At 44.4% G+C, this 24,254-nt stretch overlaps 1 protein-coding gene across 6 annotated transcripts in view; it reads right to left on the bottom strand.

The window, feature by feature from the left end:
* Positions 1-22,048, bottom strand: part of LOC132829077 (cystinosin-like) — a 72,558-nt gene extending 50,510 nt beyond the window's left edge. For 2 of the 6 annotated variants that reach the window (XR_009646199.1, XM_060846377.1), the window contains exons 1-5: positions 21,838-22,048; positions 16,996-17,079; positions 7,952-7,984; positions 5,120-5,198; positions 484-568 (exon numbers count right to left, since the gene is read on the bottom strand). Coding sequence is in view for 5 of the 6 variants with exons in the window: in XM_060846377.1 (XP_060702360.1) it covers positions 484-568; positions 5,120-5,198; positions 7,952-7,984; positions 16,996-17,059 (261 nt within the window). In the remaining variant the exon portion in view is untranslated. Of the gene's footprint in view, positions 1-483; positions 569-5,119; positions 5,199-7,951; positions 7,985-16,995; positions 17,080-20,514; positions 20,710-21,837 lie in introns of all 6 variants that reach the window. The other 4 variants (XM_060846378.1, XM_060846380.1, XM_060846379.1 and 1 more) reach the window with 4 other exon arrangements.
* Between the last annotated feature and the right edge of the window lie 2,206 nt (positions 22,049-24,254).

The following is a 24,254-nucleotide window of genomic DNA, read 5'->3' as shown; positions in this document are numbered from 1 at the left end:
GTGTTGTGTGCCTGGAACATGCTGCCAGAGGTGGTGGTGGAAACAGACAATAGCAGCATTCAAGGAAAAAACCTGGATGAATGCATGAATAGGAAGGGAATAGAGGGATATGGGTCCTGTAAGTGAAGACAGCTTCAGTACGGATGGACAAAACATGTTGGCACAGGCTCAGATGTCCGAAGGGCCTGTTCCTGTGCTGTATTGTTCTTTCTGCCTGTTGGGGTGGTAGAAGCAGAAACCCTGGTAACATTTAAGCAGCATTTAGATGTGCACTTGTGGTGCCAAGGCATACAGGGGTATGGGCCAAGTGATGGAAAATGGATGCTCCAGACTGTCACAGACATGATGGACTGAAAGGCTTTTTTTCCTGTGCCAGAGATACCATGACTGCATGACTCATTGAAAATCCCTTGGGAAATGAACAGGACAATCATCTGATCAAATGCAAATTAAACAGTGCCGGACAATGATATCAGTACTTACATATTCGGGCAGTTCAACAACTGAAGTCTGCTTCGATGAGAACGTAACATTAAATGTGACAACTAGAGTCTCCTGCAAGCCTGCACTGTGAGGGAAACAACAGAAGGTTTCTACACTTTGCAACCATATGAGTAACCTATTTGAATTGAATGTTAAATAAGAACTTGTGAAAATTTCCATACATCTTCAGAATATTCCAATACAATTTCCAGCCAATTGATTACCTCCAAAGTGCAACATGGCCCTACAAACAGCAATGAGTTAAAACAGAAGACAATTTGCACTTAGATGCTGCTCAAAGGCTGCATTAAATTCCACCATTGGTTAGGTATGTTTAAAATACAAATCAGCCATGATTCAATTGCTAGAACAGACTCAAGGTTCTAATGGCCAATGTGTTCCTATGTTATTCACACCTCCTTCAATATTAAGCCTTTATGAGGGTGTCAAGGTATTTGTTCCCCTTGAAATGCTCTTTCTGAAATATTTGAGGGGTATTTCTGCAGGTTTCCTTTTTCATTCTCACGGTTAAACAATACGACGATGTAGCATGTTGCCTTCCGCATTTGTATATCTTTTAGGATTTTCTTTAGATAAACAAGATTTCACAAATATTTTATACTTAAATTTGAGAAAATTTGTAACTCAGGTTGATAAGAATGTTAACTTCAGATGTTTCGTAGGAATGAGGTAACACCGTCAATGACAGTCTCTGGTGAAGCGCTGGTGCTATGTCCCACCTGTTTTAAGTGGGTGATGTCATTTCTGTTTTTTTTCCCCCAAGGAAAGGTAGTTAGGATCTAAAGTGATGTGTTTATTGATGGAGTTCTAGTTCAAATGCCATGCCCCTAAGAATTCTGATCAATGTCTTTGTTTCACCTCTCCTAGGATGTGTGTGTTGTCCAGGTCAAAGTGGTGATAGTGAGTAGTAAAGTTTGGTGGCCAGTTAGTGTTCATGTATCCTGTTGATAAGTTTCCTGCTTGTTTGTCCAATGTAGCTTTTGTTAAAAACAATTCTTACATGGTATCATTTAAATGACGTTAGTTTTGCTGGTAGTATCTAATGGATCCTTTAGGTTCATCAGTCATTGTTTAAGTGTGTTGATAGGTTTGTGGGCTACCATGATGCCAAGGGGTCCGAGTAAGCTGGAAGTCATTTCTGATATGTCTTTGATGTAGGATAATGCAGCTATAGTTTTTGTTTGGGTTGTATCTGTTTGTTTGGTTTTGTTTCTGAGCAATTGACAAATTGTGTTTATTAGGTAAAAACAATGACTGCAGATGCTGGAAACCAGATTCTGAATTAGTGGTGCTGGAGAGCACAGCAGTTCAGGCAGTACCCGAGGAGCAGTAAAGTCAACGTTTCGGGCAAAAGCCCTTCATCAGGAATAAAGGCAGAGAGCCTGAAGGGTGGAGAGAGAAGCTAGAGGAGGGTGGGGAGAAATAGGTGAGTGGGGGAGGGGATGAAGGTGATAGGTCAAGGAGGGTTGTGGAGTGGACAGGTGGAAAAGATGATAGGCAGGTAGGACAAGTCATGGGGAGAGTGCTAAGCTGGAAGTTTGGAACTAGGGTGAGGTGGGGGGAAGGGGAAGTGAGGAAACTGTTGAAGTCCACATTGATGCCCTGGGGTTGAAGTGTTCCGAGGCGGAAGATGAGGCGTTCTTCCTCCAGGCATCTGGTGGTGAGGGAGCACAGGTGAAGGAGGCCCAGGACCTCCATGTCCTCGGCAGAGCTGGAGGGGGAGTTGAAATATTGGGCCACAGGGCGGTGTGGTTGATTGGTGCGGGTGTTTCGGGGATGTTCCCTAAAGCGCTCTGCTAGGTGTCCAATCTCCCCAATATAGAGGGGGCCACATTGGGAGCAACGGATACAATAAATGAAATTGGTGGACGTGCAGGTAAAACTTTGATGAATGTGGAAGGCTCCTTTAGGGCCTTGGATGGAGGTGAGGGAGGTGGTGTGGACGCAGGTTTTGCAATTTCTGCGGTGGCAGGGGAAGGTGCCAGGATGGGAGGGTGGGTTGTAGGTGGGCTGTAGGGGGGCGTGCACCTGACCAGGTAGTCACGGTGGGAACGGTCTTTACGGAAGGCGGAAAGGGTGGGGAGGGAAAGATATCCCTGGTGGTGGGGTCTTTTCGGAGGTGGTAGAAATGTCGGCAGATGATTTGGTTTATGCAAAGGTTGGTAGGGTGGAAGGTGAGCACCAGGAGCGTTCTGTCCTTGTTACAGTTGGAGGGGTGGGGTCTGAGGGCGGAGGTGCGGGATGTGGATGAGATGCGTTGGACGGCATCTTTAACCACGTGGGAAAGGAAATTGCGGTCTCTATAGGAGGCGGCCATCTGGTGTATTCTGTGGTGGAACTGGTCCTCCTGGGAGCAGATATGGCGGAGGAGGAGGAATTGGGAATAGGGGATGGCATTTTTGCAAAAGGTAGGGAGGGAAGAGGTATAATCCAGGTACCGTGGGAGTCGGTGGGTTTGTAAACAATGTCAGTGTCAAGTTGGTCATCATTAATAGAGATGGAGGGATCCAGGAAGGGGAGGGAGGTGTCAGAGATGGTCCAGGTAAATTTAAGGTCAGAGTGGAATGTGTTGGTGAAGTTGATGAATTGCTCAATCTCCTCGTGGGACCACGAGGTGGCCCAATGCAGTCATCAATGTTGCAGAGGAAGAGGTGGGGAGTGGTGCTGGTGTAATTACAGAAGATCCACTGTTCTACGTAGCCAACAAAGAGACAGGCATAGCTGGGGCCCATACTTGTGTCCATGGCTACCCCTTTGGTCTAGAGGGAGTGGGAGGATTCGAAGGAGAAATTGTTAAGGCTGAGGACCAGTTTGGCCAAACGAATGAGTGTGTTGGTGGAAGGGTACAATTGGGGACGTCTGGAGAGGAAAAAACGGAGAGCTTGGAGGCCCTGGTCATGGCGGATGGAGGTGTAGAGTGATTGGATATCCATGGTGAAGATGAGATATTGGGGGCCGGGGAAACGGAAGTCTTAGAGGAGGTAGAGGGCGTGGGTGATGTCTCGAACGTATGTGGGGAGTTCCTGGACTAGGGGGGAATAGGACAATGTCGAGGTAGGTAGAAAGGAGTGGAGTGGGGCAGGAGCATGCTGAGACAATGGGTCGGCCAGGGTGGTCAGGCTTGTGGATCTTGGGAAGGAGATAAAACCGGGCAGTGCGGGGTTCCCGGACTGAGGTTGGAAGCTGTGGGTGGGAGATCTGAGGTGATGAGGTTCTGTATGGTCTGGGAAATGATGGTTTGGTGATTGGGGGGGTGGGAGGTGTCATGGTCGAGGGGGTGGTAGGAAGAGGTGTCCGAGTTGGCAGTATAGAGGTCAATGCCCCAGACTACCACTGCGTCCCCTTTATCTGCTGGCTTGATGGGGAGGTCAGGATTGGAGCAGAGGGATTGGAGGGCTGCGCATTGTGAGGGTGAGGTAGACAGGTCGAGGCAGTCAATGTCCCAGTGACAGTTGGAAATGAAGAGGTCGAGGGCAGGTAATAGGTCAGCGCAGGGTGTCCAGGTGGATGCAGTGTGTTGGAGGTGGGCGAAGGGGTCCTCGGAAGGTGGGCGGGAGTCCTGATTGTGAAAGTAAGCTTGGAGGCGGAGGCAGCGGAAGTAGTGATATTGGGTACCTGTTTTACTTTTTGAAAACATTGTACAGATATTTGTCTTCTGCTTTTTGTAGTTCTTAGGTGCTGCAGTGTGATATAGCTCCATTTGTGGGTGTTGGAATGATTGCTTCTGAAGTATTTGGTCTGCGTTTGTTGTTTTTCTGTCGATGCTGGTTTGAAGCTTTCCGTTAAGTGTACATTCAACTATCACATCTCGGAATGGGAGTCTGTTGTCATTCTCCTCTTTTGTGAATTTTATGCCTGTCAGGATATTGATGGTGTTGCATGTTTCCTCTAATTTGTTCCATTTTGTGATGACAAATGTGTCATCTACATAGCAGACCCAAAGTTTGGGTTGGATAGATGGGAGGGCAGCATACCACCAGCACTTCACCGGATACTCACTGATGATGTTATTTAGTATGGTAATGAATCAGCTGAAAACATACCTTCAAGCTCAGTGAGCAAACTTACATACATATGCTCAAATTGCTTAATTTGGGGGAAAAAAAATAGATTTTTTTTTTCATTTATTATAAATAAATCTTCCATACCATTTTATGATACATTAATATTGATTTTCCAAGATTGAATGCTTCCCTAACTGAGAAAAATATCACTTCTAAATAGCTCCACAAAAACCTTGAATGCAGGATATGGACTATCATCCAGGTGAACAGATTACCCATCACTTTGTACTCTGCATTCTAACCTTAAGGCCTCAGCATTTCCCGATTGCGCTTAATATAGCTTTCTGCCCTCTCCTGCCGACATTGTTGATTATAAACTTTATTTCCTAATAAATAAAACTACACCACCACTCAGGCCCTGCTCCCACAGACTGCCTTAGGTTGACATTTAGCCTTTTCCCTCCCCTCATTGATCAACACTCATGGCAATTTTCAGTAAGGTTTACCAACAGCCCTGCTCTATGTTCCTCCTAATACAACATAATCTTAGCCACCTAATAACAAATTCACTGTGCTTCACTCAGTCAAATATCAGATGAAACAGAACTAACCTTGGAACAACACTGATGTTTTGAATATCACCAATTTGCAGGTCAACATGTGCAGGTATCTTTAGTGTCACAGAGTTTTCTGAAATCAGACAAAAACATTGATTGAACTTCGACTTAATGAGGATCAGGATACAGAATCAGAAACGTATCCCTGTTGCATATACGTAAAAGGAAGAGGTAAATGGGCACAAACATCTGTAGCAAGTGTATCTAATTGCACAGTTGGAGTCCGAGCTGCAGACATTGCTTTGCTCAGGGAAAGGGAAAATTGCTTGAAAGCTTTGTCCTGGTGGTGGTCAAACCCTCAAACTAAGCAATTCAAACTTGGTCTGTAATCAGCGATAGGAAGGTGCGACTACAAGTGGGCAGGAGGTAGTGTCCAAGAAATTTCAAGCACTGCAATCGTCCAATGGTTACAAAGTTCATGCAAGTTGAGTGGACAATACTGGGGATTGAAGAGAGGATGAGCAAATTAACCACTGCACAAAGGAGCCGGAGGAGAAAGAAACATAGTAGTAATAGGACTCGGTATAATCAGGGGAATAGATATTTGTTCTCTTCAGCCATCTGTTTGAGTCCTAAGGAGTATACATCAGCTGCTGGTCCCAAGGTTAAAGAAATCTACCCAGGCCTGGACAGGAATTGGAATGCAAAGGGAGGGTACCATCTGCATCCATGTTGTATGAAGTAATTGAGAAGTCTAGAAAAGGTTTCTGAAAATGTTTGAGCAGTTGGGAGCTAAATTAAAAAGTGAAACTTCCAAGTTAATAATCTTGGGATTACTACAGGAGTCACAGGCAAACTGACATTGGATAAATAAAGTCAAAAAAGTTAACTGCATGGTTCAAAAGATTATTATGGGAAGACTGGGTTTTAATTCATGGGGTACTAGCATCGACACTGGGAAAAAAAGGGAGCTGTTCTGGTGGATTAGGCTTCACTTGAATTATGCTGGGACCAGCGTCCTGGTGAAATTATTAAACTAATTTGGTGGGGATTGGGTTTACGTAAGCTTAAAAACACAGAAGGATAGGGGTGTTACAGTATGACAACTATTTGGATAACAATACCCAGAGTGAGGACATGAAGGAAGAGTGTACAAACATAGAAAAGCACCAGCACATAGGGTCAAGGTGGAAAAAATGTTAAAAGGCAAAATTGATGACTCTTTACTTAGATATGCTTCATGTTTGTAATTAATTGATTAATTAATAGCACAAAGACGTTAAGTGACATGACCTTATAGCCATTACAAATATATGGTTATAAGGAGATCAAAGCTAGGAACTAAATATTCCATGGCATGTAAAATAGGAAAGATGATGGGCTAACTTTTTAATACAAGAGGGAAGAGGCATGATAGCAAGGAATTGTAACAGAAGATGTCAATTCCATATAGCTGCAGCTAAGAAATAACAATACAATGGTGGGTGCAATCTAAAGGTCCCCTAACAGTATCTATACTGTATGACAGAATAAATCAATAGATTTTGAAGGCATATAAAAAATGGCAATGGATTAATGGCTTCAATTTTCATATAGATTGGGAAAATCAAACTGGCACAGATAGCCTTCAAGAATTCAGAGTATACTTGGGCCAGTTTTCTACAACAATGTGTTGTGGATCCAATCAGGGATCACACTACTTTGGATCTGGCAATGTGTAAAGAGGCAGGTTTAAATAAGTAATCAGTGGAGAAGACCCCCTAGGAAACAGTGGCCACAACTTGATACAATACACCATTCAGTTGGAGAGCTGGATCAAAAATAACAGTGCAAACTTAAATAAGGGTAATTACAAATGAATAAAGGCAGAGCTGAGAGTAAACTGCCAAATTATATTAATACAGACAGCAAGAGTGGTTTTTAAAAAAAAGAGAACACCAAAGTGAATATAGGCTGCTTCAAGAATGAGACCAAGGAAATAATAATGGAGAATCAGGAAACTGCAGAGTCTAATAATTATTTTGAGTCAGCCTTCATGATGGAGACACTAATAGCATTCCAAAATTACCATTTAAACAATGGGCAAACAGGGGAGAAGAAATAGATGCACCATCACTAGAGAAATTAATGGGGCAAAAGGCTGATGGGGTGCAGCCTAGAACGTAGCTGTAGAGAAAAAGGATATGCTGATGGTAAGCTTCCAACGTTCCTTAGATTCTGGAAACTCAGGATCGGAAATCAGGCTTTTTGAAAAAGATGAAAATGAAGAAAATTAGGTAACCTAGCATCTATCATGGCAAAGTGTGCAGAGTCTATAATAAAGGATGTAATAACGGATCATCTAGAAGTATTTAATATAATCAGCATCATGGAAAATTGATGGAAAGCAGGGTAGATGAGGGGGAACTAGTTGGTATAACACACTTGGACTTCCAAAAGATGGTTCGATGAGGTACTGCACAATAAGATACTTAATAAAACAAGAGCCCACGGTGTTGGGGATAGTATATTAGCATAGATAAAGGATTGGCTAAATAGAGGATGAGGAGGTGGTACCAGTGCTGGACGACAAACTTAAAAATCACATTCAGTACTTCCACATAAACCTGCTGGACTACAATCTGGTGCTGTGTGATTTTTAACTAAAAAGAGGAGACAGAGTTGGAATGAAGGGGGTATTTTCAGGTTTGCAACATGCAAGTAGCGAGTGCTACAGGGATCAGTAATAGACATTCACTTCCCTCATTCAAGACATTAATCGGCCACAGTTATTTACAATATATATATTATTGATATATTGCGAATGATAGAAATCGGGAAGACAACATGGTGGATTAGAGTCTATATAGGGTTAAGGTTAAGCAAGTGGGCAAAAACATGACAGACCTTCCATAAGATGGGGAAATGTGAGGTCATGCACTGTGAGAGGAAAAAGAGAAATTGATTATTAAACAGATATTGACAAGAAAAAGGTAGTTGGATTTGGGATCACAAATCACAAAAAAGCTAACATAAGTGTTCAGAAAGTAATACTGGAGGCAAATAAAATGTTTGGTACTTGTTTCCAAGAGAATTGAGGATGAGAAGAGGGAAGTCTTGCTGAACCTATACAATATTGTGAACAGTATTGGGTCTTTCTTTATGAATGAGATTGGCAATGGAGGTTAATTAGATTTATCCCAAATTTGGAGGAATTTTCTTAGAGAAGAGTTGGAGTAAGTTGGCCTTGTGCTCCTTGTAGTTTAAAGGATTGAGGGACTTTATTGAAACATTCGAGATTCATAAGGGTACCTACAGAAAGGTTGTTTCCCCTTTTGGAACAGTCTAGGATCAGACATCATAATTTTAGAATAAGGGATCACCTGTTTAAGACAAGGATGAAAAGGAATGTCTTTGTGGAGTTTAGTGTTTCTATGGAAATACCACAGAGGGCTGTAGGGGCTGGACCCTTAAGTACATTGAAGATAGAGGTAGAAAGATTTTTAATGGGTACCAAGATTCCAGGATTATGGGGAAAAAGGCAGGAAACCAGCGAAGATGATTATCTGATCATAACTGTCATAATACTGTGGTCATACACTAGAAATCAAGCTCCATTATTCCTGGAGTCGCCACAAAGGTTGATGATATTAAAATGTACACAAATATCCCAATTTTGTATTCATTCTAGACTCAGTTTGACAGAAACCATGGGCCAGGTTCCTGTGCATTTGTTGGTTTAAAGGACGGCACAGTGATTCTGTGGTTAGCACTGCTGCCTCATAGCACCAGGGTCCCAGCTTTGATTCCGACCTCGGGTGACTGTCTGTGTGGAGTTTGCACATTCTCCCCGTGTCTGCCTGGGTTTCCTCCGGGTGCTCCAGTTTCATCCCACAGTCCAAAGATGTGCAAGTCAGGTGAATTGGCCATGCTAAATTGTCCATAGCATTAGGTGCATTAGTCAGAGGGAAATGGGTCTGAATGGGTGACTCTTCGGAGGGTCAGTGTGGACTGGTTGGGGCAAAGGGCCTGTTTCCACGGTGTAGGGAATGTAATCTAAATCTAATTCCCAGTATGCGGACACTGCTGGCTGAGACAGCATTTATTTCTCATTACGAATTGCCCAGAGGACAGTTAAGTGTTAGCCACATTACTCTGGGTCTCTGTCAAACATAGGCTAGACAGAGTAAGAACAACAGATTTCTTTCCATAAAGGACATTAGTGGATAAGATTTTTTTTCACAATAATCAACTCTACTCCATATTTTATTGTGTTCAAATTTCAGCATGAGATAGAGGGATTCAGATCCTTGTCCCTAAAACTTTTACCTGCGGTTCTGCACTGCTAGCCCACTGACATTACCATTATCTCACTACTTCCCCACCTTCTCCACAGCTACCCTTTCAAGTCCTGTGAACTTTCTTTGAACAGTCTCCAAAGCCAGTACTGCATATTGTTCCAAAACTGCACGTAAATTTCAGACCTTATAGTGATAAGAATCTAGTCACAGTTAAATAATTAGGAAGCGTCTATTGCACTTTAGTCCAATATTTCAAAAGGCACGAAAAACAAAACATGGTTTTTATCTCGTTGGCAAAGCACACAGTAGGTTAAATGACCTAATTCTATGGGTAAGACTATTACCTGGAGGATAGAATGTAACGTGGAACAGTGTGAAGTTGTATTTACTTTGCCGGAATAGCAGAAATGCAGAGTATTTTTTAAATGGTGAGAGATTAGAAAATGTTGTCCAAGTATGGTTCAGAGGTTACTACTGCTGCCTCACAGTGCCAGAGACTCATGTTCAAGTCCACCCTTGGGCGATTGCCTGCATGTAGTTTGCACATTCTTCCCACGTCTGAATGACTTTCCTCCAGGTACTCTGGTTTCCTCCCACAATCCAAAGTCGAGCAGGTTAGGTGGATTGATCATGCTAAATTGCCTAGTGCCCACAGATGTGCAGGCTAGATGGATTAGTCATGAGAGATGCAGGGTTACAGGGATAGGGTAGGCAGATGGGATGCTCTTTGGAGAGTTGGTGTGGACTCTGTGGGCTGAACGGCCTGATTCTACACTGTAGTGACTCTATGATTCTATGAGATCGAGAGATCCTTCTTCATGAATTATTGAAAGCTAGCACGGAGGAGCAGTATACTTAGAAATATGTAAAGACTATGTCTTTTAGTTTTTTTTTAAAATGATGAACTGAAATGAGAAAGAACCACTTTTTCAAATTGTGTTTTGCAAGGACTGTTGTAGGATTTGAAAAGCAAGTAACTTGACACATTGTTAAACAATTGCTTGATCAAGCATTACCTTGCACACAAACTGGAGTTGTGGAGCTTTGGTTAGCAACAAGTTGATTGTCCATACACCAATTACAAAGCTTTTTGTAATCGTCAGGGCTGGGAACAAGAGATGGAGAGAAACCACCAACAGGAGCTCTCTCTCCATTTTGTGCAGTAAATCACTAAATCTGAAGGAAAACAGTATCTTCCTTCATCAGCTGTTGTAAGCTGTGACATTTATTTGAGAAATTAGAAACCTTTCAAAAATGTCACACTATACCTCTTGCAAACCAGTGGAAGCATTCAGAAAAGGAAAGCTAAAAATACCTCTGAACAGCAAAAGCCAATTTAGCAGATCTTGTGAACGAAGAACTGTACTGCTTTTCTAGTTTTCCTTCTGTTCACATGCTTTTTTTAAACCGGTCTGAGTGCAAGGTAGACTTCTAAAGGATATTAGAGTTTTAATTTGTAGTGTTACATGCCAGCAGTTTTAACTGTTACCCGCAGCTACAGTCTAATCACTTGCAATAGACAGCATTTAGTACTAAAACTGGTCCATGCTTTGTTTTAATCAATTTGGGTAGAGAAGATAGGTAATTCCACCGATCTGCTCCACACTGCCCACCAACCTATCACAATCACCTCCCACCTGCATCCACCAACACCTCCCCCACCTCATTCCCGTGGGAGGGCTTATGCCCGAAACATCGACTCCACTGCTCCATAAGTGCTGCCTCGCCTGCTGTGCTTTTCCCAGCGCCACACTTTTCAACTCATACGTGAAACGCATTGAAAGTAAAAAAGTCCCCTGGGCTGGATGTGATTTATCCGAGGATGCTCTGGGAAGCAATGGAGGAGATAGCAGAGCCTTTGGCTTTGATATTTGAGTCATCATTGTCTACAGATTTAGTACCAGAGGACTGGAGGATTGCAAATGTTGTGCCCTTGTTCAAGAAGAGCAGCAGGGATGACCCAGGTAATTATAGACCAGTGAGCCTTACTTCTGTAGTAGGAAAGGTTTCGGAAAGGATTATAAGAGATAAGATTTATAATCATCTAGCAAGCAACAATTTGATTTCAGATAGTCAACATGGTTTCGTCAAGGGCAGGTCGTGTCTCACAAACCTCTGAGTTTTTCAAGAAGGTGACCAAGCAGGTAGATGAGGGTAGGGCAGTTGACGTGGTATACATGGACTTCAACAAAGCCTTTGATAAGGTTCCACACGGTAGGTTGTTGGAGAAAATACAGAGGCATGGAATGGAGGGTGATTTAGCAGTTTGGATTAGAAACTGGCTTTTTGAAAGAAGACAGCGAGTTATGGTTGATGAAAAAAATATTCAGCCTGGAATCCAGTTACTAGTGGTGTGCCACAAGGATCTGTTTTGGGACCACTGCTGTTTGTCATTTTTATAAATGACTTTGACACAGGCACAGGTGGATGGATTAGTACATTTGCAGGCGACACTAAAGTCAGTGGAGTAGTGGACAGTTTGGAAGAATGTTACAGGTTGCAGGGGGACTTGAATAAACTGCAGAATTGGGCTGAGGGGTGGCAAACGGAGTTCAATGCAGCTACATGTGAGGTGATGCACTTTGGGAAGAATAACAGGAAGGCAGAGTACTGGGTGAATGGAAAGGTTCTTGGTAGTGTGGATGGCAGAGGGATCTTGCAGTCTATGTACATAGACCCCTAAAAGTTGCCACCCAGGTGGATAGTGCTGTTAAGAAGGCATACATTATGTTAGGTTTCATTGTTAGAGGAATTGAGTTCCGGAGCCGTAATATCATGCTGCAACTGTACAAAACACTAGTGCAGCCACACTTGGAATACTGTGTACAGTTCTGGTAGCCATATTTCAGGAAGGATGTGGAAGAATTAGAAAAGGTGCAAAGGAGGTTTATCAGCATGTTGCCTGGTCTGGAGGGAAGGTCTTATGAGGAAAGGCTGAGACTTGGTCTGTTCTCATTGGAAAGATGACGACTAAGAGGGGATTTGATAGAGACATACAAGATGGTCAGAGGATTAGATAGGGTAGACGGTGAAAGCCTTTTTCCTAGAATGACGACATCAGCTTGTACAAGGGGGCATAACTACAAATTGAGGGGTGATAGATTTAAGACAGATGTCAGAGGCAGAGGGTGGTAAGGGCGTGGAATGCCCTACCTGCTAATGTAGAAAACTCATCCACATTAGGGAGATTTAAACAATCCTTAGGGAGATTTAAACAAACATGGATGATTTTGGGATAGTGCAGGGGGATGAGCTGAGAATAGTTCACAGGTCGGTGCAACATCAAGGGCGGAAGGGCCTTTTCTGCGCTGTATTGTTTTATGTTCTATGCAAATACAGTAAATGGAATATTGGCTTTTACTACAAAGCGAATGGAGTATAGACATAGGGAAGTCTTGCTAAAACAGTAGAGGATTTTGTTGAGAGCATAGTGTGCAGAGTTTTTGTCCTCCTACTTAACGAAGGATAGATTTAATTTGAAGTCAGTTCAGAGAAGGTTCAAAGTTTGTGAGAAGATTTGTAGCTCGGGTGCTCGTTGTTGTGGTTCTGTTCACCAAGCTGGGAGTTTGTTGCAAACGTTTCGTCCCCTTTCTAGGTGACATCTTCATTGCTTGGGAGCCTCCTGTGAAGCGCTTCTGTGCCGATTCCACCGGCATTTATACTGGTTTGAATCTGCTGCTTCCGGTTGTCAGTTGCTGTCCACTGCAGTGGCCGGTATATAGGGTCTAGTTCGATGTGTCTGTTGATGTCAACAGAACAACAAGGGAATCCAGGTTATATAGAGTAGATAAAACCAGATCAGCCACGATCTGACTGAATAGCAATACAGGACTGAAGGGTTGAATGACCTACTCACACTCCTAATTCTGATGTTATGTTGAAGGAAATGTGGTCTAGGCCATAAACTGGGGTAGGCACAGGCACATGGGTGTGATGGTCTTTCAGTTCTGCTTCCAAATAAAGCGCGCGTGTACACACACACACACACACACACACACACACACACACACACACACACACACACACACACACACAATCGGTAAAACAACCTCGCAACTAACCACTGTGCTGCCAGGTTAGTGATCGCTCTTTAAGGAAGGTCATCAGTGTAGCTTGCATTGTACAATGCAATCTTTGTACACCAGAAACTGGAAGGGCCAAACACCACTGATAATTGCAGATCCGTATATGCAACATGGTAAAGACACAATGCAAATGTCACTTAGTAAAACTCCCATAAAAAGTAGTTGTTAGCTGCATGGACCACAATGATAACTGAAACATTACTAGAGGTTCTACCTCTCTCATCATTTACATGCTCTCAAAACAAATGCAGTAGTTCATGACATAGAACAAATGTAGTTCTGTCCTAGTGAACTGTAGCATACTCCAAAATCCTGTTCTCCACTGGACCAAATACACCTTTTCAAATGGGCAATACGGTTCCTCAGTGGTTAGCACTGCTGCCTCTTGGCACTAGGGAATCTAGTTCGATTCGACTTGGGTGATTGTGTGGAAGGTGTGTTCTCTGCGTGGGCTTCCACCAGATGCTCCAGTTTTCTCCCACAGTCCAAAGATGTGCAGATTAGGTGGGTTGACCATGCTGAATTGCCCTCTAGTGTCAGGGATGTGCAGTCAAGTGGAATGGTCATGGTAAGTGCAGGGTTACAGGAATAGGGTGGAGGGATGGGATACTCTTCGAATGGTTGGTTTGGATTTGATGAGCCAAATGGCCTCTCTTCATACTGTAGGGATTCTATGATTTTGATTTTACAGCACTCACATTTGAACCCCATGACAATTTAAGGTCTGTGTTTCTTTTCCTGTAAAGGAGGCTAGAAACATTCAGCATTCTAATATCATGATGTAGAGGTGGATGATTACACATTGGTCAGATGTCAGACAAGAAGAGGAACTGAATCTGAGTCATTTTGTTCCAAAGAAAAACCAACATCCAGTTTTCAGTTAGTGAGTATTTTTAACAAGTTCCAACAGCCATGATATTCCCAAAACAAGATATTCATGAGATAGGGTCCCTACAGAACAGCAATATAAACCTTTAACAAAAGATATGCACACATAGAAGAGGTGACACACAACTGTCTGATTGAAAAGGAGACGGAACATGACCTGTGAACTACAGACCAGTCAGCTCAGTGATTGGAATCACACAGAGATGATCAAAAAATAGAAAACAAATTAATCAAAAATATTCTGAAGAACTAAATCATCACAGAATTCATAGATTAATGGAAAGTATAAATACCTTCTACACAAATGTTATGTATTTGGATTTGTGCAACATGGTCTTTGATACATTATTGCACAGTAGGTACATCGAAAAGTTCATGGCAAAAAAGTATAAGGTAAAGGGTAGTTATTCAAGTTAAAGGATGGTGTTCTTTAAAGGTTCAGTGTTGGGATCACTGTCATTCATAATTTACATGAATAATCTGGATTGGGGATGAAATTAAAAATTATGCCAGACTGAGGTTTTGGAATGGTGGTGAATATAAAGACCATAAGAAAGCGATTACAGCAGATACTGAGAGTGGTGTTGGAAATGGCTCCTGCTCAAAATGTGGACTCTCCTGCTCCTCGGACACTGCCTGACCTGCTGCACTTTTCCAGCACCACACGTTTGACTCAATAAAATCATAAATCATAAGGAACAGGAGCAGGCCACTTTGCCTCTCAAGGTTGCTTTGCCATTCATTACAATCACAGCCAGACTGATTATGGCCTATACTTTCCTGCTTGCCTCTCAATCCTCAACTCCCTTGTGACTAAAGTCTGTCCAACTCAACCCTGTAATATATTCAATGATTCAACCTCCATTACTGCTTGGGAAAGAGAACACCACAGACTCATGACCAGAGAGGTAATTCCTCACGTGTCTCTTAACTGGGAGATGCATTATTTTTAAACTGTGTCCATAGTATGAGATTTCCCCAACTAGGGAACAGGGTGAAGATCATTTCAATAAAGTCACACTAATTCATCTAAACTCCAATTTGAAAGGCCCAACATGTTCTAACTTTTCCTCATACGCTTACCCCTTCATTTAAGGACCAACCTAGAGAACATCTGATGAGTTATCAAAGTATGCCAATTTTCTCAGCATAGTAACCAGTACTCTCTACGTGGCCATGCACAGTTGTAGCAAGACATTCCTACTTTCAAATTTCCTCCCCCTTGCAATAAAAAGGACTAACATTTCATTTGCCTTTCTAATCTTTGTTTCACGTACAGGGATCCCTCTGTTCCACAGCATTCTGCAATCTCTATTTAATTAGATTAGATTACTTAGTGTGGAAACAGGCCCTTCGGCCCAACAAGTCCACACCGACCCGCCGAAGCGCAACCCACCCATACCCTACATTTACCCCTTACCTAACACTATGGGCAATTTAGAATGGCCAATTCACCTGACCCGCACATCTTTGGACTGTGGGAGGAAACCCACGCAGACACGGGGAGAACGTGCAAACTCCACACAGTCAGTCGCCTGAGTCGGGAATTGAACCCGGGTCTCCAGGCGCTGTGAGGCAGCAGTGCTAACCACTGTGCTACCGTGCCGCCCACTAGCACTATATTTTCCTTTACTTCTAGCCAAAGTGAACCACCTCACATTTTCCCACATCATACTCCATTTGCCAATTTAAAATAAAAGAAGTTCAATTAACCCTTTGCAGGCTCCATGTTTGCTCCTCACATCTTGCTTTCCTGTCAATCTTCATACTGTCAGCATTTTTGGCTGTAATACAATTCATCTCTCCATCCAAGTAATTAATACTGATTGTAAATAGTTAAGGCCCAGCACTATTCCCTGTGACACTGCAGACCAACTGAAAATGTTTGTAACCAATCCTCCATCCATTCTGATATCTTACCTCATTATGACTCTAATCTTTGCCGTGACTTTTTAATGTGGCACTTAATCTCACGTCTTCTGAAAATGCAAATATGCATCTACTGATTTCCCCACCTCATTTGTTACATCCTCAAAAGAAGTCAAATACATTTGTCAAACAAGTTTCATTTAACAAAACCATTTTGATTCTGCTTGATTGTATCACAATTTTCTAAATGTCTTCTGATACTTCGGAATACTGAATCATTTTGGGCCTCTGATTCAGGGAAAGGTGTATTGACATTGGGGGCAGTCCTGAGAAGATTCACTATCCTGATCATGGGTAATGGAAGGATTGTTGTTGAGGAGAGGTTGAGTAAGTTGGGCCTGTACTTTGGAAGATTAGAAGAACGAGAGGCGATCTTATTGCAGCTAGAGATTCTTAGGGAACTTCATAGCATAGATGCAAAAAGGTTCTTTCCCTTGTGGGCAAGTCTAGGACAAAAGACAAACTCAGAATAAGAGATGGTTCATTAAAAACAGAGATGAGAAGGAATTTCTTTTCTCAGGAGGATTGTAAGTCTGAGGAATTCTTTACAAGAGAGAGCTGTAGAGGCTGGGTCATTAAGTATAGACTTTTAATCAGCAAGGGACTCTAAGGTTATGGGGAAAAGGCAGGAAAGTGGAGTTGAGGATTCTGATCAGCTCTGATTTCATTGGATTTGTGCAGCAGATTTAATGGGATGAAGGACTTGCTTTAGCTTCTACATCTTATGGTCTAATATTGTAATACTTACCACATTTTACTGTGAGATTGAACAAACAGCAAACGGAAAGCGACAGCACTACAGGAAGTTTCATTTTTCAGAATTAAACCTTTGCTGGAAGGAAATAAAGAGCATTAGTAAATAACAGTTTACACTATGGAGAAGGACATGGAAATTATAGAATGTGGGAAATAGATGGTGACATCTTGAAAAATACCCACATTACAAAGGTGGTGGTGCTGGATGTCTTGAAATGCAAAGAAGTGGATAAATCCCCAGGACCTGATTAGGTGTACCCTAGAACTGTGGGAAGCTGAGGAAGTGATCGTTGGGCCCTTTGCTGAGGTATTTGTATCACTGATAGTCACAAATGAGATGCCAGAAGACTGAAGGTTGGCTAGTGTGTGCCACTATTTAAGAAAGGTGGTAAGGAAAAGCCAAAGAACTATAGTCCAGTGAGCCTGACATCAGAGGTGAGCAAGTTGTCGGAGGGAATCCTGAAGGACAGGATTTACGTGAATTTGGAAAGGCAAGGACTGATTAGGGATAGTCAACTTGACTTTGTGCATGGGAAATCAGGTCTTACAAATTTGATTAAGTTTTTTTGAAGAAGTAACAAAGAGGATTGATGAGGACAGAGTAGTGGACGTGACCTATAAGGGCTTCGGTGGATCACGGCTTCTCTCCCGGTAAAGGAACCATTTTGCGGAAGTACCTCTCACCCAACAGAACAGCAGCACTTGGCATGAAGCTGTGGGAGGCTGTCTTGCAGCCTCCCACACATAGCTTATCTGTATAAAGGTGCCTCGACTTGCCAGCTTAATGTTTTCCTACTGTGACATATTGCTAGAGCATGTCGTTTAGTTGCTCAAACATGCTCAGCCCCTTCTATTAGTTTATGATACATTGCCAATATGTGTTGTTCCTTTTTATTAAGGATATCTGTCCTGTATTTGTTATGGATCTCTGTAAGATGCATGTGAAGTGATAACTTTCCACCCTGCCCACTTGTGGAACATGTAGCATTAATTAGGGCTGACCCTGAGAGCTGACTTCTGATTCGATACCTCCTCGGACCATCCTGACCCCTCATAATTAAGGATCAGCCTGCGTCTCAGTTTGGGTCTTGTTTCCTATATAATCCTGTAACTTTCTGTTGTAATTTGGAGTCATATCGAGCCACTGTTAGGACAGAGGATCTCCCCAAGGTGCATCGTGTAATAAACTGGTTAATGCTCAAAGTCTGCCTCTTGAGATTTTTTTCAACAATTTCAGTACATGTGTTCGACAAGGTTCCCCATGGAGACTGGTTAGCAATGTTAGATCTCATGGAATACAGGGAGAACTAGCCATTTGGATACAGAACTGGCTTGAAGGTAGAAGACAGAGGGTGGTGGTAGAGGACTGCTTTCAGACTGGAGGCCTGTGACCAGTGGTGTGCCACAAGGATCGGTGCTGGGTCCACTGTTTTATGTCATTTATATAAATGATTTGGATGTGAACATAGGAGGTATAGTTAGTAAGTTTGCAGATGGTGCCAAAATTGGAGGTGTAGTGGACAGCGAGGGTGACCTCAGATTACAACAGGATCTTGATCAGATGGCCCAATGGACTGGCAAATGGAGTTTAATTTAGATAAACGAGAGGTGCTGCATTTTAGACAGGCAAATCAGAGCAGGACTTATACACTTGATGTGTAGAGTGTGGTGCTGGAAAAGCACAGTAGGTCAGGCAACATCCACAGAGCATGAGAGTGGTCGTTTCAGGCAAAAGCTCTTCATCAAGATGAAGGGCTTTTGCCCAAAATGTCGACTCTCCTGACCTTGGATGCTGCCTGACCTGCTGTGCTTTTCCGGCACCACAATCTCTAATCTCCATCTGCAGTCTTTACTTTCTCCTTATACTGTACACTTAATGGTAAGATCCCGGGGAGAGTTGCTGAACAAAGAGACCTTAAGAGTGCAGATTCATAGTTCCCAGAAAGTGGAGTTACAGGTAGATAGGGTAGTGAAGGTGGTGTTTGGTATGCCTTCCTACATTGCACAGAGCATTGAGTATGGGAGTTGGCAGCTGTACAGGACATTGCTTAGATCACTTTTGGAATTGTGCGCGCAATTCTGGTCTTCCTCCTTTCGGAAGGATGTTGTGAAATTTGAAAGGGTTCAGAAAATATTTACAAGGATGTTGCCAGGTTGGAGGATTTGAACAACAGGGAGAGATTGAATAGGCCAGGGCTGTTTTCCCTGGAGCATAGTAGACTGAGGGGTGACCACAGAGAGGTTTATAAAGTCATGAGCGGTGTGGGTAGGGTAAGCGGACAAGGTCTTTTCCATGGAGTGAGGGAGTCCAGAACTAGAGGGCATAGATTAGATTAGATTTACAGTGTGGAAACAGGCCCTTCGGCCCAACAAGTCCACACCGACCCGCCGAAGCGAAACCCACCCATACCCCTACATTTACCCCTTACCTAACACTACGGGCAATTTAGCATGGCCAATTCACCTGACCCGCACATCTTTGGACTGTGGGAGGAAACCGGAGCACCCGGAGGAAACCCACGCTGACACGGGGAGAACGTGCAAACTCCACACAGTCAGTCGCCTGAGTCGGGAATTGAACCCGGGTCTTCAGGCGCTGTGAGGCAGCAGTGCTAACCACTGTGCCACCGTGCCACCCATAGGTTTAGGGTGAGAGGGGAAAAATTTCCAAGGGATTGAAGGGGTGACTTTTTCACACAGAGAGTGGTATGTGTATGGAATGACGCACCAGAGGAAGTGGTGGAGGCTGGTACAATTACGACATTTAAAAGGAATCTAGATGGGTATACGAACAGGAAGGGTTGAGAGGAATATGGGCCAAGTGCTGGCAAACAGGACTAGATTATGTTAGGATGCTTAGTCTGCATGGACGGGTTGGACCAGCTGGTCTGTTTCTGTACTGTACATCTCTATGACTCTAATTATCCTGGAGGAACTGCAGTAACTGGTAAACAAAAATTACAAAAAAAATCCCAATCTTGGTAAGCAACATTACCCTCTGTCTGGCACTCTGGAATAAATCCATGCTAAGTGCTCCTTTTGCTCAGACATGGAAAGCCCTTGTATGTTCCAGTGTTTGAAGTTTACTCATGATCAATACGATTGAATTTGACTGGAACCTCCAGTCTGCTCCACCATTCAGTCAGGTCATGGCTGACTCTATTTACTCACATTCCTTAAAAATTCTACATATCAAAAGCTTATCACTCCACTTATGAAGTGTTAAAACAAGAGTACGAGGAAGCTATTAACCGTCAATCACATTCAAGATCATGCCCATCTGTGATTTATTGCCACTTCTTGAATAGCATCGATTAACAAAAAAACGTTTTATAAAGTAAAAATTGAAAAGTTCAAACACCAAAATTTCACATCATTGCCAGAAGAACAATAAACAAACAAAAATGCTGGAGAACCTCAGCAGGTCCACCAGTATCCAGAGAGACAAAGTGACATGTGTTTCCACTCCGGTGACCCTTCTTCAGAACACCATCAGCTATCCGATACTCACAGCTAGGGTACTCAGCAGCTCTCCACAATCACCGCACCCAGTCTGACCACTTGAAAGCACGGAAACAGCGGTTAGCACTGCTGCCTCACAGCACCAGGTCTGTTCCTGGCCTCAGGCAACTATCTGTGGAGTTTGCACATTCTCGCTTTGCATGGTTTTTCACCACGTGCTCCAGTTCCCACTCAGTGCAAAGATCTGCAAGTTAAGTGGATTAGCCATGCTAAATTGCCATAGTGCCCAGGCATATGGAGTGTAGGTGGATAAGTGACAGGAAACATGGATTTACTGGGAAAAAGGTCAGGGGTGGATGTAGGTGGGATGCTCTTCTGAGGGTCATTGCAGACTCAGTGGGCCAAGTGGCTTGTTTCCACACTGTAGGATGCTATGACCACTATCCTAAACTGACCTTCCTGAGAATCTCCATGCTGCCCACACTGACCCTCCAGAGGGTCCCCGCAAACCCTTCCCCCCCACGCCCCCAGAGGGTATAGATACAAATCCCTCCACCCACACTGAACTACCCAAGGGTCTCCACGCACCCCCCCACACTGGCCTTCCTGGGGGGATGTACACACACCCCCTTTTCCCCCCCACACTGGCCTTCCTGGGGGGTGAACACACACCCCCTTCCCCCCTCCCACGCTGACCTTCCCGAGAGTGTACACCCCCCCCGCTGACCTTCCCAAGGGTGTACACACACCCCCTTTCTCCCCCCCCGTCCACTGACCTTCCGGGGGGGGGGGGGTATACACACCCCCTCCACCCCCACATTGACCTCCCCGGGGGGTGTACACATACACACACCTCCCCCTCTCTCTCTCCTCCCCCCCAACGCTGACCATCCTGTGGGATAACTGACCCCACCCATATAACTGATCTGAGGTAGAGCCACCGGATCCGAAACAGGCCGGCTGAGATTTTTCAGCAATTTCTGCTTTTTTGCCCCTCCCCCACACTGACCTCCCGGGGGTGGGGGGGAACACCACACCCACACACTGACCTCCCGGCGGTGGTGGGGGGGGGACACCACACCCACACACTGACCTCCCGGCGGTGGGGGGGGACACCACACCCACACACTGACCTCCCGGCGGTGGTGGGGGGGGGACACCACACCCACACACTGACCTCCCGGCGGCGGGGGGGGCACCACACCCACACACTGACCTCCCGGCGGTGGTGGGGGGGGGACACCACACCCACACACTGACCTCCCGGCGGCGGGGGGGGCACCACACCCACACACTGACCTCCCGGCGGTGGGTGGGGGGGACACCACACCCACACACTGACCTCCCGGGGGTGGGGGGACACCACACTGACCTGACTGACAGGGACCAGCCTCAGTGCGCAATCCCGCTGCTCTGATACCGCTTCCCGCGCGCACCTTTCCCCGACCTGATGAACTGTGACTTCATTTGCGGATTGTTCCCTGAAGAACACGCACGCGCACACAGGATGAGGGACGAGAGCGTGCTCGGGACCAGTATGGGGAGGCTAACGGCCGCAGTCCGGACTGAATGGGCGGAGCGACTTTCTGATTAGCGGCGAGGGCGGTCACGACCGATGGGCGGGACAAATACCCTGAGGGCAGTGGGCGCGGTCACCACCAATGGGCGGGACAAGTATCACGTGGGCAGTGGCGTGGTCAGGGGCAATGGGCGGGACAAGTACCGTTCCGACAATGGGCGGTACAAGCGCCGTCCGGGCAATGGGCGTGGTCAGGACCAATGGGCGTGGTCAGGACCAATCTTTGATTGACGTCATGATTTAGAGATGCTGGTGTTGGACTGGGGTGTACAATGTTAAAAATCACACAACACCAGGTTATAGTCCAACAAGTTTAATTGGAAGCACTAACTTTCTGAGCGACGCTCCTTCATCAGGTGGTTGTGGAGTATAAGATCGTTAGACACAGAATTTATAGCAAAAGTCTAATGTAACTGAAATTATATATTGAAAAAGACCTGGATTGTTTGTTAAGTCTCATCTTTTAGAATACAATGCTGTTTTTGATTAATTTAAAATCCTTTGAAAATTATTTTCATATTCCCATTTTAACCCCTTACTGCTCTGCATCTTTTCCAGTTGCTGGGACCTGTGTTTTTCCTGTTTTTGTCTGCTTCTTTAGAAATTTATGTTGTCTCTTACCTCCATTTTGCATGCTGCAATTCTTTTAGTAGATTTCTTAGTCCTTAAGGATATGAGCTCGTTCTGTTCTACATGCAATTCTGGTCGTCTTCCTATTGGAAGGATGTTGTGAAACATGAAGGGTTCAGAAAAGATTTTTTTAGATTAGATTACTTACAGTGTGGAAACAGGCCCTTCGGCCCAACAAGTCCACACCGACCCGCCGAAGCGCAACCCACCCATACCCCTACATTTACCCCTTACCTAACACTACGGGCAATTTTACAAGAGTGTTGCCAGGATTGGTGGATTTGAGCTATAGGGAGAGGTTGAATAGTCTGGGGCTGTTTTCCCTGGAACATGGAAGGCTGAGGGGTGACCTTATAGAGGTTTATAAAATCGTGAGGGGCATGGATAGGATAAATAGACAAAGTCTTTTCCCTGGGCTGGAGGAGTCCAGAACTAGAAGGCATAGATTTAGGGTGAGAGGGGATAGATGTAAAAGAGACCTAAGGGGCAACATTTTCATGCAGAGGGTGGTGTGTGTATGGAATGAGATGCCAGAGGAGGTGGTGGAGGCTGGTACAATTGCAACATTTAAAACGCATTTGGGTGGGTTTATGAATAGGAAGGGTTTAGAGGGATATGAGCCAAGTGATGGCAAATGGGACTAGATTAGGTTGGGATATGTGGTCGACATGGACGAGTTGGATGGAAGGGTCTGTTTCAGTGCTGTACATCTCTGTGACTTTCTGACTCTAATAGGTGCCATATTGGGCCAGATATTGCATTGATAGTATGAGGTGCCCTGTGTGAGGCGGTCCATGCCCCAATGTTCAGATTGATTCTAATCTAAAAAGGGGATTTACAGAATCTTACAGGGATTCATGCAGTTTTCAAGCAAAATAAAATGTAATTCGGCAGTTACAAATTCACCCCACAAACGTGTGTGTGTGTGCAGGGGTGGTGGTATGAGTGTCTGTGAGAGAGTATGTGTATGTGTGTGAGTGTAAAGAGGTATATGTGTGAACGTATGAGAGAAAGCTTGTGTATGAGAGGGTTTGCATGACTTTATGGGTCTACAGGAATGTGTGTGTCTATGAGCGTATGTGTAGTGGGGTCACTTTGTTGTGTGACATGAAGCCAAGGTTGAGGCCATTCCTGTGCTTGCCGAACTTGGCCAATTTGCGTTGTTGCCTGTCCTCAAGTCCACCTTGGAGGATGGTCACCTGAAGGTCTGAGGTCGAATGTCCCGGACAGCTGAAGTGTTCTCCAACTGGGAAGGACCACTCCTGTCTGTTGATTGCTGTGTAGTGTCCATTCATCTATTGGTATAGCCTCTGCCTGGTCTCACCAATGTACCATGCCTCAGGGCATCCTTGCCTTCAGTGTATGAGATAGACAATGTTGGCCAAGTCACATGAGTACGTGCACATACATGGTGGGAGGTTTCCCAATGTATAATGGTGGTATCCGTGTTGATACTCTGACACGTCTTGCAGCATCTACCGTGAAAAGACTGGCGGTGGGTCTGGAGCAAAGGATGTGGTCAGGTCTTGGCACATGGTGGGCAGGGCTCGGCCGAGATTGACACTGGGCATCTCCAGAGT

The sequence above is a fragment of the Hemiscyllium ocellatum genome, chromosome 28 (genome assembly GCF_020745735.1).
Source record: "Hemiscyllium ocellatum isolate sHemOce1 chromosome 28, sHemOce1.pat.X.cur, whole genome shotgun sequence".
Taxonomy (NCBI): Eukaryota; Metazoa; Chordata; class Chondrichthyes; order Orectolobiformes; family Hemiscylliidae; genus Hemiscyllium; species Hemiscyllium ocellatum.
The sequence above is the reverse complement of the archived record's forward strand: the minus strand, read 5'-3'. Positions and strand labels throughout refer to the sequence as shown.